This window comes from Mustela putorius, unplaced genomic scaffold, assembly GCF_011764305.1.
Source record: "Mustela putorius furo isolate JIRA1106 unplaced genomic scaffold, ASM1176430v1.1 tig00003858_pilon_pilon_pilon, whole genome shotgun sequence".
NCBI lineage: Eukaryota > Metazoa > Chordata > Mammalia > Carnivora > Mustelidae > Mustela > Mustela putorius.
The window spans coordinates 53,829,899-53,844,853 of NW_025422010.1; the positions used below are offsets into that span (position 1 = coordinate 53,829,899).

General features: G+C 41.4%; 1 protein-coding gene across 1 annotated transcript in view; it reads right to left on the reverse strand.

Annotated features, from left to right (window-relative positions):
* Window positions 1-13,780, reverse strand: part of VPS4B (vacuolar protein sorting 4 homolog B) — a 30,372-nt gene extending 16,592 nt beyond the window's left edge. The window contains exons 1-3 of the mRNA XM_004745596.3: window positions 13,507-13,780; window positions 2,442-2,553; window positions 1,117-1,273 (exon numbers count right to left, since the gene is read on the reverse strand). Of these exons, the coding sequence (XP_004745653.1) occupies window positions 1,117-1,273; window positions 2,442-2,553; window positions 13,507-13,533 (296 nt within the window). The 5' untranslated portion in view covers window positions 13,534-13,780. The remainder of the gene's footprint in view (window positions 1-1,116; window positions 1,274-2,441; window positions 2,554-13,506) is intronic.
* Window positions 13,781-14,955: the final 1,175 nt, after the last annotated feature.

Consider the following 14,955-nt stretch of genomic DNA (forward strand, 5'->3'; position numbering starts at 1 on the left):
AGGTGGAGGCAAGCAACTGAGGTGGCAGCTGCATGCAAAGAGATCCTACCTTCGAGCGAAAGCCCTGGCCTGCTGAGAGAGCTGTGGCAGAGGTCCTGTGGTCCCTGCCAGGCATCAGAAGCCTCGACAGGGGCACTGGCAGCAGTGGGATCCCTACTGGAACAACCCTGGCAGAAGTGGGCATTTCTCCTAACAACATGGAACCCACGCTTGAGTCCCTGCCCCCACCCCGAATCTGTAAGGTCAATACTCTTTACTAATTTCCTTTTTGCTTAGCCAAGGTGGGTACTGCTAGTCAATACAGAATTGGTATCCCCCTGCTAGGTAGCCACCTCAAAAGTGGAAACTACAGAAAGGCTCAACTCACAGAGAGAAGAGGACACTTCTGCTGGCAAGGGAGTCTTAGGAAGAGTCGGGGGTTCCAGGCACTTGAGGTTTACGAAACTTTTCCCAATAGTTTCATTTTAATTTTGGAGACCCAGTCTTCCATTAAATAGCTCAACCTTCATATAAGAAACCCTAAAGTTGACTCTACGTTGAAATTCAACAATCCGTTAAGATCAGCTAGGGCCTGATTTTTGCTATGTCAATGCTGTAGGTACAGAAGATAAAAATATTGTTTGGTGTCACAGGAACTTCCTAGTTCCCTAACATGTCTTGAACAGAGAATATAAAATCTTGAGCTTGTAATTCATTTCAAACTCTCACATGTAGTCAACTGTAGTTCTTCCCACTCCTATGTCCTTCAAAACGGCCTCTGGAACACACTGAACACTGCCTTCAAAAGACACTCCATTCCCTGTGACCACAGAGGGTTGTCTAAGTGCTTTGTGCCATGCATCCCAGGAAGTAGGAGTATCACAACCTCTAACGTGAACCAGACCCTCCTGCCTTCAAACCCAACCAGGCCAGATAACCCCACCCCAGAGTCTCATTCTTTAGATGTCAGAGACTATGTTACCATAAAACTATTTACAAAAAGAAGCAGCAGGTCAGATTTGGCCTATAAGTCATGGATTGCCAACACCTCGTTTAAACAAAAGAAACTGATTTCACAAATTAAATATAATTTTTTCTTTTAATTAGATATAAAATATAACACTCTAAAATACATACCCCTTCTCGTCAGCTGGACTCGGCTGTCCCTCTTTCACTGGTTTCTGTGGATTTTTCTCTTTCTTTTTCAGGTACTCCTTTAGTTTTTCTGCTCTATCGAGATATTCTGTACACTTTGCCCTGATACTCTGCTTGGCTTTATCGCCCTGCGCTTCATCTATTAGAGGGAAATAAGAGAGATTTTTCTATTAGTATTCTAGATTTAAACAGAAAGGTTTAAACTTAGACACAATTTTGAGACAAGAACAATGTAGTTTGTGGGAGGGAGGAAGAGCATCTCGAGCTCAACATAACCAACACTCATCGACTCTTCTCTGCTTCCTCCAGTATAGCTTGGGGCCAACAGTGGATCTCAGTCAGAAAAGAGATCTGAGCAAGACACTAGGATAGTTTAAGTTAATGCTAAATAATAAGAAGAAATTATTTAATATTCTGACGGTTTTAATCTTCCCATTACATTTTGTGCAGATAGTTGAGAGCTGCTTATCTCATACAAAATGAATGATAAGACAAACAGAAGTAATATTAACCATTTTCATTAATGTCTACACAAACTATTTTATAGCCAGAAAAAATGACAGGAATCCCATAAAGTACATATACCACTAATACCGTAATTGGACTATATAAAGACCTCTGTGAGAGCCATTTCAAAAGCAGACTTCAGCAGGCTGTGCAGTGCATGGGACTAGACCCACATACCTTATGTTATGATTCATTCTCAGTTTCACTTTTATTTGACACAAAAACCTCAAAATGAAATGGAGAAGCTCAAAAGAAAATTCTAAATTATCCAAATGCTAAAACTGTTATTTATAAATAACTATAAGAAAGACACTTTTTAAATGCTCAGCATTAGGTTTAAGATCAATGAAGGCAGTGTTTTTTTACCCCTTTTCCTCTCATTGCTGTATCCCAGTGCCTATGATACCAGGCATATAGGAAACATGCAATACATACTTAAAAGATATATGAATAAAATGTCTCCCAACATATCTTTTTTAAAGGTACTTAAGAGCATGTTCAGAGATACTTAGAAAATGTGAGGTTCATACATAATCGGAGTATATTACCAATAAAAAAATAAATAAAACTATTTGCATTGACTGTGGTATTTTAACATGTTTAGGTATATAAAGTAACAGTAACTATGATAACTGTGCACATTTGTTTGCTGAATATTTAAAAATTATTAACAAGCTATGGGCAATTTTTTGCAAATGGATAGTTTACAATTTTCTGGCATTGTATTTCAATTTTTATAAATAAAATATAATAATCTTTGCCTTTAACATTTTGAAATAAAAAGCAAACTATGACCTTACATTTAACTACATGAAGAAAATACTGAACGGCATGTTGGTAGAGTTGAAGCGCTTCCTCATAGTTCCCGGCTTTGTCTTCCTGAGCTGCTTTGCCAGCAAGATCTATTGCTTTCTGTTTGAAGTGAGGCAAAATCATACCATCAAAATCACAAAACTTTGAAGTAAATAAGCATACTATAAGTTTTTTTTTTTTAATAAAAGAAACTTTAAAACAAACCAATCTGTTTTCCCTACTCTCAACTGCATGTTATTATAAATAGTAATCATTTATAAAATGTAAACTACATTTATTATATGGGTAAATGCTACCTGATTTCTACTTTTTTCCCCCCAGGAATCTTTATTTTTCTTTAAGATTTTATTTATTTATTTGACAGAGAGAGAGAGAGATAGGCAGCGACAGAGGGAACACAAGCAGAGGGAGTGGGAGGGCAAGAAGCAGGCTTCCCATGGAGCAGGAAGCCCAATGTGGGGCTCGATCCCAGCACCCTGGGATCATGACCTGAGCCGAAGGCAGCTGCTTAAAGCGACCCAAGCACCCCTGATGTCTACTTCATCCAGTACCAATCACTAAGATTCTCACATAATTTTCATTCAACATAAGTTAAGCTTAGAGCTAGTAAGGAATAACTGGATGTATGAAAATTCATGTTAAAATCATTCAGGGAAATTCTCAAAACTCCAGTGCTGTTATAGATAACATACGTAACAATTAGTAAAATATAAATGGTAAAAAACCCCTTCAGAAGCAATGAGGCAATGAAATAGCAAGAATCTGGAATACCCAATCTTTTAATCCAGTAATTATCTAAAAGGTTTACTGAACTAAGATAGTAACAAGAGGGGTCTTTTAAAACAACAAAACAGCGGCGCCTGGGTGGCTCAGTGGGTTAAGCCACTGCCTTCGGCTCAGGTCATGATCTCAGGGTCCTGGGATCGAGTCCCGCATCAGGCTCTCTGCTCAGCAGGGGGCCTGCTTCCTCCTCTCTCTCTCTCTGCCTGCCTCTCTGCCTACTTGTGATCTCTCTCTGTCAAATAAATAAATAAAATCTTTAAAAAACAAAAACATAACAAAACATGAAAACTGGAATTTTAAGCAGCAAAAGACACCACACAATAAGTTATTACAGGATCATTAAAACAGTATTTTAAAAACATTCACAGTAATATAGAAAATATGTTTATAATAGAATTTTTTAAAAAGGCACAACACAATTTTTGTACGTAGCATGAGTTCTACTATTTGAAACAGCAAAAACAAAAATAACACAGGAAAATGATGGAAAGACAATTTAACAGAGGCTATCTTTGATAAGACTCAACTTTTTCTTTTTCTACCTTTTCACACCTATAAAGATGCCTATAATGAACATGAGCTTTTGTAGAATCAAAAACCCCCCAAAAAACCAAAACCAAAAACCTTCTAAAATAGATCCACACCAATATGCAAAAGCAAGTTAATGGTAGAAGAAACAGTGCTGGAGCAATTAGACATCTATAAGAAAAAAAAAAAAAAGACACAGAAGAGAATCCTTTAAAAAAAAAAAAAGCAGGCTCCACACCCAGCATGGCACCTGACATGGGGCTTGAACTCACAACCCTGAGATCAAGACCTGAGCTGAAACCAAGACTCAGGTACCCAGGTGCCCAGAGACAGAATCTTGACCTAAACTACTCTGTATAAAAATCAATTCACTATATTTTTCACCCAAAACTAGTATTACATTGTATGTTAACTAACTGGAATTTAAATAAGAACTTCTTAAAAAATCAAGTATGCTTTTAAAAGCAGAGAATTTTCTCTGGTTGAAAGTAGAAGATAAGAGGCGGAAGGAAAGGTCAGAAAGAACAGAAGCAGGATGAAAATTCAACAAACCACAAAGGATGGAAGAAGAAAGTGGCAATGGGTCAGAGTATGCAGGTGACTTCTTTAAGGGGAGAATCACCCTCAGCTGACAACAGAGAAAAAGAATCTCAGTTTGACAAACACATGAAACTGAAATCTGCCAACAACCTGTGTTTAGAAGCAGACACATCCGTCCCTAGAGCCTTCAGAAACAAACAAATAAGCAAAAATGCAGCCCTGCAGACACCTTGATGTCAGCCTGGTAAAACTCTGAGCTAGAACACAGCTGAGCTATGCTGTACCTGGACTTCTAGCATATTTAATTTTGGGGAAAAAAAATTAACTCATAAAGGATAATGGACTTAAATATAAAATGTGGGACTATAAAATCTTTAGGAAAAAAACAAAATTTTTACCATTGAGGGCCAGGCAAAGGGTTCTTAGACTACATACCAAAAAGCACAATATATATATATATAAGTAAGAACAATATGGTATTGGCATAAAAACAGACCCATATATCAATGGAACAGAACAGAAAGCTCAGAAATAAACCCACACACATATGTGGTCAATTAATTTACCAAACAAGAGCCAAGGATATCCAAAAAGAAAAGGACAGTTTCTTCAGTAAATGGTGTGATGACGGGCTGGTGCAGTTGGTCGGGGTGTCTGACTCTTGCTTTTGTCTTGGGTTTTGACCTCAGGGTCATGGGATTGGGCCCTAAGATGTGCCCTGTGCTCCACGAAGAGTCTGCCTGGGATTCTCTCTTTCTCTCTCTCTCTCTCTCCCGCTGCCCCTCCTGCTTGTGCTCTCTCTCTCCAAAGTAAATAAGTAAATCTTTAAAAAGATATGGTGTTGGGAAAAGTGGACAGCAATATGCAAAAGAATGAAAGTGGACTGCTGTCTTACACCATCCATGAAAATGAACTCAGAATGGATGAAAGATGGGAACTTAAGACCCGAAACCATAAAAATCCCTAAAGAAAATATAGGCAAGTCAGTCTGGACTCTGGTCTTGGTGATGATTTTTTGGATTTGATAAATGAAAGCAAAGGCAATAAAAGCAAAAATAAACAGGTGTGATCACATCAAACCAAAAAGCTTCTGCACAGCAAAGGAAACCATCAACAAAATGAAAAGGTGACCTACTGAATGGTAGAAAATATTTGCAAATCGCGTATCTGCTAAAGGGTTAATATCCAAAATATACAAAGAACTCATATAACTCAACAGCAAAAGAACCAAGCAACCCAATTAAAAAAAAAGGGTAGAAGATCTGAACAGATATTTTTCCGAAGAGGTAACAGATGCCCAACAGGTATATGAAACGGCATTCAACATGACTAATCTTCAGGAAATGCAAATCAGAACTATAATGAGCTATCAATACACAACTGTCAGAATGGCTATTGTCAATAAAACAAAAAACAGCAAGTGTTGGTGAGGACGGGAAGAAAAGGGAACGCTTGTTCACTATTGCCGAGACTGTAATTGGTGCAGCCACTACAGAAAACACTATGGATGTTCCTCAAAAAATTAAAAATGGAACTACCATATGATTCAGCAATTTCACCCGCGTATTACCCAGAGAAAATGAAAACACGAACCCAAAAAGATATATGCACTCCAAAGTTCACTGCAGCATTATTTAAAATAGCCGAGATATGGAAAGAACCTATATGTTCACAGAATGTAAGTATGGAATATATATATATATATATATATATATACACACACACACACACACACACACACAAAAGAATATTATTCAACCATAAAAAGGGGAAATCTTGGCAGTGTGACAATAAGAATAGACTTGAGGGCATTACAGTAAATGAAATAAGTCAGAGAAAGATAAATACCATATGCTCTCACTTACGTGTGAAATCTAAACAAAAAATCCACAAACATAAAACCCCAAGCTCACAGAAACAGAGAACAGACTCGTAGTTTTAAGTTGTGGAGAAAAGTGAAATAGGTGAAGGGAGTCGCAGGATACAAACTTCTCATTATAAAATAAGTAAGTCATAAGGATGTAATAGATAGTATGGTGACTACCATTAATAATACTGCATTGCATACTAAAAAGTTATTAAGGGATTAAGTCTTAAAAGTTCTCATCAAAAGGGAGCCATTTTTGTAACAAAGAAAGGTAAGAGACGTTAATTAACAGACTTATTATAGTGATTATCTCACAATATATACAAATAATGAATCATATTGTACACCTGAAAGAAATGTCATATGTCAACCATACTTCAAAAAAAACACAGAAATTAAAGAAAAATGATAAATTGGACCTTATCAAATCAAAAAACTTTTGGTCTGGAAAAAAATTCTGTTAAAAGGATGAAAAAGAAAAGCTAGAGATTGGGGGAAATATTTGCAAACTACATATTTCAGAAAGGAAGACTAATATTTAGAACACAGGAAGAACTCCCAAAACTCAACAGAATTCAAGTAGGAAATCAGCTGAAGATAAGAACAGACCTTCCATCAAAGAGGTAATACTGATGGCAAATTAGCACATGAAAAGACGTTTACAATCATCAGCCACTAGAGAAAGGCAAATTAAAACCGCTATGAGACATCTCAAAACATCAGCATGGCAAAAATTAAAAAAAAAAAAAAAATAGTGACAAGAATACCAAATGGTGGTAAGGATACAGAGAACCCATCACTTACACATTGCTGGTAGGATGTAAAATGGTACAGCCACTCTGGGAACTGGTTTGTTGTTTACACATGTAAACATGCAGCTACCATACAACCAGCATCTATACTCTTGGGTATTTATCCCAGAGAAATGAAAACTTGTGTTCACACAAAACTTTATACATGAACATTCCAGATGTCCTTCAAGCACAGAGCGGTTAAACTCTGATGCACCCACAGCATGGAGTACTACTCAGCAACGAAAAGGAATGACCTTGATCCAAAGGACATGAATAACTCTTGAGAGACTTTTGCTAAGTGAAAAGAAGAAATTCCAAAAGGTTACATATTCTACGAGTCTATTTCTACAACCTTCTCAGAATGACAAAACTAGAGATGGAGGGCATATTAGTATGTCAGGAAACAGGAATGCAGGACAGGGGAAGAGAAAGAATGGTGATTATGGTTCTAAAACAGCTACAGGAAAGATCCCTGTGCATAGAACTATTCTTCTTCTTCTTTTGTTTTAAATATTTGAGACAGACTGAGAGAGAGGGCATGAGAGGGAAGCGAGAGTCAAGAGGGAGAAGCCGACTCCCCGCTGAGTGGAGAGCCCAATGCAGAACTCGATCCTGGGACTCCACGATCGTGACCTGAGCTGAAGGCAGTTGCTTAATCCACTGAGCCACCCAGGAGCCCCTGGAGAGAACTATATGCTGTATCACAACCGGGAGAAGAAACTGACCCGTGTGACAGATCTCAACACACACACACAATGGGGTGCCTGGGTGGCTAAGTCAGTTAAGCATCTGCCTTCGGCACAGGTCATGATCCCAGGGTCCTGGGATAGAGCCCTGCATCAGGTCCAGCTCCCTGCTCAGTTCAGAGTCTGCTTCTCCCTCTCCCTGCTGTTCCCCCACTTATGCGCACACGCTCTCTCAAATAAATAAAATCTTTAATGAAATATATACACGATTACAAGTAAAACTGGAAAATCTGAGTAAGACTGGTGGAATGCATCAACGTCAATATCTGGGTTACGATACTCTTCTGTAGTTTTATGAGATGCTACCACTGCAGGCAATGGGTGAAGGGTACACAGGATCTCTCTGTATTACTTCTCACAACTGCACATGAACCTGTGGTTATCACAAAATACAATTTTCACTAAAAATCTATTTTTAATACTTAAAAACATATACATACATCTAAGAACAAGCATGGCTGATTAAAACATTCCACCTGGATTCATCCAGGTAGTAAAACCATAGTCAACAGGAGTAAAAGCTAGTAGAAAAAAGGATCATGGTGATCCTACAGCAAAAATAAGCACATAATTAAGAGAAGAAAAAATACATCATTCAAACAATCCCAAACCAATCACACAAGAATATTATATTTTGAAGCAGCTACTACGGGCTGCAGATCGATGTACATGGGAGGAAGAGGCCTTCGGTCTGCTGCAGCAGGAGGGCAGAAACAGGAACTGGTGTTTTAGCACTGAGAAGATGCAGTAGTACTGATTTCATAGATCAAATAGCCCCAATTTGAAGCTAAACAGTCAAAAGCTTGGTAAGCCAGGGGGATAAAAAGGGCAGAGTCACAAGACTCATACACTTGGTTACCCAGTGGTCTGGTGCCCCTGGTCATTTAAAAATGGATGCAGAAGACTCCGTGGCTACACCACACAGAGGAAGTAAGTTCTTCCTTAATCAAGCTACAATTTTCTCCTACTATTCTCAGTGACTGCGCCACTCCCCTCTGCAGCTACATACTCTCCTCATTCGCAGATCATCGTCTTTCTGGCACCACAGTGATGATTAAAGGAAAACTCTTACACTCAGTACTTAATCATCTAGCACCAAATATGGTACTGATGACTTTCAACCAGCCTTTCTATGATGGACGTGACTCCTGCGCTGTCCAAAATGTCCAAAATGCAAGCCACCATCTACGGCTTCTGAGCACCTGTGGCTAGCGTGACTGAGTTTTACATTTTGAGTTAAATTTAAATGTAAATAGCTACATGCTAAACCTTTAATCAAACATGACAATTTGAGAGTATGCGTCTGTTTTTTCCTTGCTGAATAGCCCACTTCACCCTTGTTTCTGTTAGCACTTTTCATCTGAATTCAAACTGTTCGTGCATGGTTCTGCAGTGCAATCATTCTTCATCCTGACCATTTCCTTCGCTACTATCCTCGCTCAGTCCACTAGGGCATGTGTCAAAACTACCACCGAGCCTCAGTGGTGAGCCCGCTGACCACCCTCAAGTCCTTCCCGCAACCAGAGAAGGGCCGCCCCCTTTGATGGACTCCCACTGCCGGGTCATGGTGTACAAGGCCTTCGACGACCCGGGCCCTGGTTCCTTCTGGACTGCTTCTCAAACCCGTTAGTCTGCCTTCACGCAGGCAGCCTGTGCAGCGTTGATCCCTCTGCCTAGAATGCCTTCCCTGTTCTTCCCCCACGGGTGCCCGACAGTCTCCTTTTCAGTCACACAGCAAATGCCAAGTCCTCAGAGACGTCCCCCCAATCTACTTCAGAGGCTGGACTCGCTCCGTCCCTGCTTTCAGCTCTCCCGCACCCCATCCCATCACTGTGGTTACTGTTATCTGGAGATCCTCACGCACCGCCTATCTCCTTTAATAGGTGAGCTCCATGAGCACAGGGACCTCACCTGCAGCGCTGCGCCAGGCCCAGAGCCTGGAACAGAGCCTGGCACAAACTGGGTACTTAATAAAATTGTTGAGCAAATGAAAAAAATCCCTGACTGCTTTCTCAAAGCCTTCTTCCTTTTGGTTATTCTACCTCTATAATCACTAACAATTTCCCTCCACTGGGTATTTTCCTCTGTCAATGCTGTCTTTTCCCTATGCTCTGGAGACCACCTCCACCTTCCTTCCTGAGATTCACCCTATCAGTTATGTGCCACTCTACTGCTCTCCCCAAACTAACCTCCCTCCCATCTTTTTTTTTTTTGGGGGGGGGGGGTTCCTTAGCTTAAACATGTATGTTAGTCCTACTTCAGACTCGTATCTCCGAAACGCAAACTAAAACACACTGGCCCTCCTGAGTTCCTAGGTTTCTCTCTAGTTACTACCTTACTCCTCTTTTCACCTCCATAGTAAAACCGCAAAAAGAACTCCAAGTTCATCATGAATCCTTGATTTCTCCATGGCAATGCTTCCTGCTGGACTATCATGTCTCACACTTACCTAACTCTCTCCCCACAGCATTTAACCCTCCTAAGAGACACCTGGACGTGGCCTCCTCCACCTTCGGCCTCCATGGCACCATTCTCTCTTGGTTTTACTCTGGATTATATAATGAATTTTTTTTTAGGCTCCCTTTTCTCTCTGCTTAAATGCCACTATTCCAGAGTTTCTATCTGTTTGTTTTCTCTTATTCCATGAACTCTCCAGAATGCCCACAACCTCTGCTACCATCTGTACACTATTCACTCTCAAACCCTTGTTTCCAGCCTGGCTCCCTCTCTTCTAGGTCAAGATATCCAACTAAAGAGTTGGATATATATCCAACCACTCACTGAACATTTCCACTCGGTTGTCCCCAAACGCATTTCAAACTCAAAAAGTTCAACAATAGCTGCCCCCAAGTATGTTCCTCTTCTTGTAATCCCAGAACCAATTCCTCCCCATTCAACCCAAGGATCTGAGAGAAAATCCAGACTCCTCCTGTCCCTCTTTTTAAATGCAGAGCCAAGCCTGACTGTTCTTCCTCTTCAATCTGTCTCTGATCAATCCTCCTCCTTCTTTAACAGGGACTACACTACTCTGGCCCTCACCATCTCCCGTCACACAGAACTCTGCCTTCCTAACTGTGGTCTCCCTGTTTCCAGGCCTGCTACCAATCAAGCTGTCCCCTGTACACAGATGGTATTTCTTTCTAAATCAAAAACCTGAGCATATTTCCTTCTGATTCTCCACCTACAGCAGGATGAGAACCAGTCATCTCCATGTGGCACACACCTTTCCGTGGCCTAACCAGGCCTGTCCTCCCACCGTATACACTTAGTCCCAGTCATCCCAAACTAGTGGGACAACCCACACAGCTCAGACTTCAGGCCTTTGTTTACAGTGTAAACAAAGTAGATCTCTCCACTTGGAACATACTATCCCACTATGTCCCTGTTAAGGCTCCAGCTTCTCCAAGCACCAGCAAAGTCATGGTCTTCCTGCTGCAAAGCCCTCCCCCACACCTTTAGGAGGCCTAGCCTGAGCTTCCTCTAAATTTCCACTGCCTCTGGTACATACTTCCAAAGATCACACAGTATCCCCATCAGCCATGTTATATGTCTTATCACATCAAAATAGAAGCCTTTGGAAATCAAAGGTGATATATTACTTTTATGATTCCTTAAGACTTAGCAAAATGAATGGCATATTTAGGACTGAGAAAACTTGAGTTCTATGCATACTGTATTACTTGCAATTTCTCCAACCCTCTCCAAGGTTTATTGTACTTCTTGACCGAGGTCTATATTCTTTGTCTTTACCTGAAATGCATCCTATTTTCTGGTCACTTCATAATGAAAGCTCAAACTTACAAGCAAATAAACCTGGATTCAAAACTAACTTCAATACTAATTAAAATCACAACCTTAATAAACTTTGGTTTCTTATACTGCGAAACTGAAGTAATACTGAATGGTTGTTTCGAAGATTAAATAAGATCACACCAAATACCAGGCTGACTGACAATTAGTGTCAGTGCCTTTCACATTATCTAAGCTCACACCATCTCCTCTGTGAAACACTTCTCATTTATCCTTAAAGAGTTAGATAAATTCTTCCTTTCTGCCCTCTCACACTCACCTCTAATTCTATTATTTTATAATTTTGACTTTTTGTTATCTGCTTTCCTCCATTAGATTATAAGCATCCGGTTATAGGGAGTCTTGCCTTGTTCGGTGGAAAGTTATCTGTTATTTGAATATTCCCCATCCAAATTTCCTAGGTTAGAACATTAAAAAGGTTGAATGAGAAAGGGCACCTATGACCCAACCATAATAAAATTATAACTCAACACCTCTCCCTGTTTAACACCAGCAACATGCCTTTAATATGTGTCAATCTCTGATTCATTGAGGAACACCTGCCCCAATTCAAATATGATGCAAACTGAATATAGAATGAAAGTGCAGTTATTACAAAAGGAAAAAAGTATCAGTAAATGTTTGAAAATCATGTTGCGGAACGTCCCAATTACATGCAAGGTCTTGACGAATGAAAAGTTAACGGACAAACCAACAAGAATGAAGATAGCGCTTCAAAAGAAATCGCCTTTGATATTCAAAGGAGGCAATACTTTTACCAAGAACATTTACCAAAAAGACCCTTTCTGAATGGGGCTACAAAACAAAAACAAAAACAAGAAAACAATGGTAAATGGAGATTATTACATCTTATTAAATGCAAGCCTGTTGGAAAAGACACAAAAATCAACATAGGACCTAATCCTGATTCTAAAGAATAAGGAATAAGTCACAGTTGACAGTGGCAATTATGTTTTAGAAATATAAAATGTTTACTTTCAGAATCCTTCGGGTACATGTTCAAGGTAAAAGGCTCAGGAAAGCTTCTTCCTCCCCCAACTTTTTTTCTTTTCTTTTCTTTTCTTTTTGTGAATTTTGGAGCTCTCTTTAAATAGATCTACTTTCAGTGGTCTTCTTCAGGATCAATGACCCTGGTTTGAGCAGGTCCTCCATTATCCTTGGATCTTGCACCAGGCACCCATAAACGCCTGATCAACTACTGCAAAACCAGGACAAGGATTCAACACAGGTATTTTATACTGATCTTTCCCCCAAACTGACCTAGTGGACTGGGAGCCCTCGAGGCTAAGACACACTGAAATCTGAATGTGAAACCTCAGATCCAATCTAGGGATGGGAGGCACTGTTTCAGAAATTTCTCTTCTTAAGTGAATTCCATAGAGACCCCAAAATTATGTCTAAAAGTTTAGGAATCTATGATCTATGTACCAAACACCGCACTCGCGGCAGAAGGGGCGGAAAGGTGGAGCACACATGAGCTTAAGACCACTCCCCGATTCTGTACACATTTGGGGAACCCCAGTAGAGTGCACATGAATGCACACCTCAATGAATTCACGGATCCCTCACATTCTAAGACTGTCCTCATAGTTCCCGAAGAGACGCGCTTTGCTTCACCAGTTTGAGATGGGGGAACTACCTTCAACTGCCTCAGGGCAGTGCTTTGCAAACATTACGATCTTTTCTCTCTCTTACAGTGACTGGTGCGTCTGTGCCTCTCGTCCAAAGCGCTGCCCAGTTCGGTTCACAAAGAGGGAAAAAACCCCACCTCAGAGAGAAGAGTCTCACATAGCGGGTGGGCTCGGGAGACCCCGGAAGCTGGAGGAAGGAGCCGGACCCTCCCGCCCGCAGCTGGGCGCTGGCGCCGCCCTCCTCCGCCCAGCACCAGGGGCGCGGCCGCTTCCTCCCTCCTTCTCGGCCCCCACTCCTGACCCCGCGCCGCCCCTCAGCTCCGGCTCTCCAGGGGGCGGGAAAACAGTGATACCTGGAGGTTGGGCGAGGTGGATGTCATGGCGGAGATCGAGGCGGTTCTCTGGAGAAGAACGAGGGCAGAGGAAGCCAACAGCGGCAACGTCGAGTCGCGCCCGGTGCTGCCCGAAACGTGCGCAGGCTGGTGTCTCTTGGACCCCGAGCCGCGGCTTCCTTTCTGGAACTTGTTCCAAAACCACACGGCACTTCGAGAACCGCCCGACCCTTCTCACAAAACTTCCGCAATCCTAAGCCACTCCGGGCTCTCGCCCCGCCTCTGGCCACAGCACTTCCGCTTTCGTCATCAGCACGCGCACTACCCCGTCTTCAGCCATCCGGGTGTCGCCTTAGCCCCGGAATCTCGCGATGCCAGTAGTGACATTCCATGAAGGCGCTGCCTGGCCTGTGGACGTCAAGCTGGGCGCAAGCGCGCTGCGGCTCTGACGCAGGGGCAGGGAGGACTCCTGGAGTCTAGGTGTTTCCTTTTCTTCTTTTTCCAAATGTCTTATGCTTGGGATGAATTATTGGTTCTGGCCCCTTTCACTTCATGTCACGGAGAGTGCTCTGTAGCTCGATGGCATTTGAGTGATACAAGTTATCCCATTTCCAAGACCCGGCCGCTGGGGACTTGGGCCCCTAACTGCGCGGGATGGGGTAATTAGAGGACCTACCTCAGGACTGTGAAGAACGCTAGTGGCGTGCGAGAGCACAGTGTTAGGTGAACGGTACGAGCTCAGTAGGCTTCAGGGCTTGTTACTCAACACTGAACACTCCCTTCAACAAGCATTTTTGAATGATTGTCTGGCTCTGTGAGGCCCTGAGCATGTTAGTAAAAGGTAGGTCTGGCTGCTGCCCTCGAGGAGCTCATGTTTGTGGGGAAGCAAGTCTCGTGAAACAAGATCATTAACCTTGTCTCAGCAAGGTTAATGCCTCGAAAGGTTAAGTGCTGCGTGTGAGATCACGGGTCAGGCATTCCTCGCAGAGCTCAAGTAAGACCTTTCCTCGCCGTTCTGTTGTTTGCGGCCAAAATCCTCCTCTTCTTCCTTTCACAGTTAAGCTTCCCGAAGGAAAGTGAAATAGATATTTAATCATTCCTTCATTTTATTTCCCACTCACTCCCTAATTCTTTCCAATCATCTGGTGTCTCCTAAGTAAGTAAATCACTTCCAGCTCCCTTCTTACGAAGTATTGTCAGCTACCAAGTTCTAATAGTGTTTACCGATACAAATTTCTTAGTTGTGATAAATACACAAGATAAGGTGTTAACAGCAGGGAAAGTTGGGTAAAGAATATGTGGGAATTCTCTATATATCTTTGCAACTCTTTTGTAACTATTATTTTAAAATTAAAAAATTTTTTTTAATTCCTCCTCTTTGGGAGCCTACATTCTAGTGGGATTGAAACTTATTAGCTTTTTCATGTTTACAAATGTAAATCTAAAAATGTTACATGTAAAAAAAACATA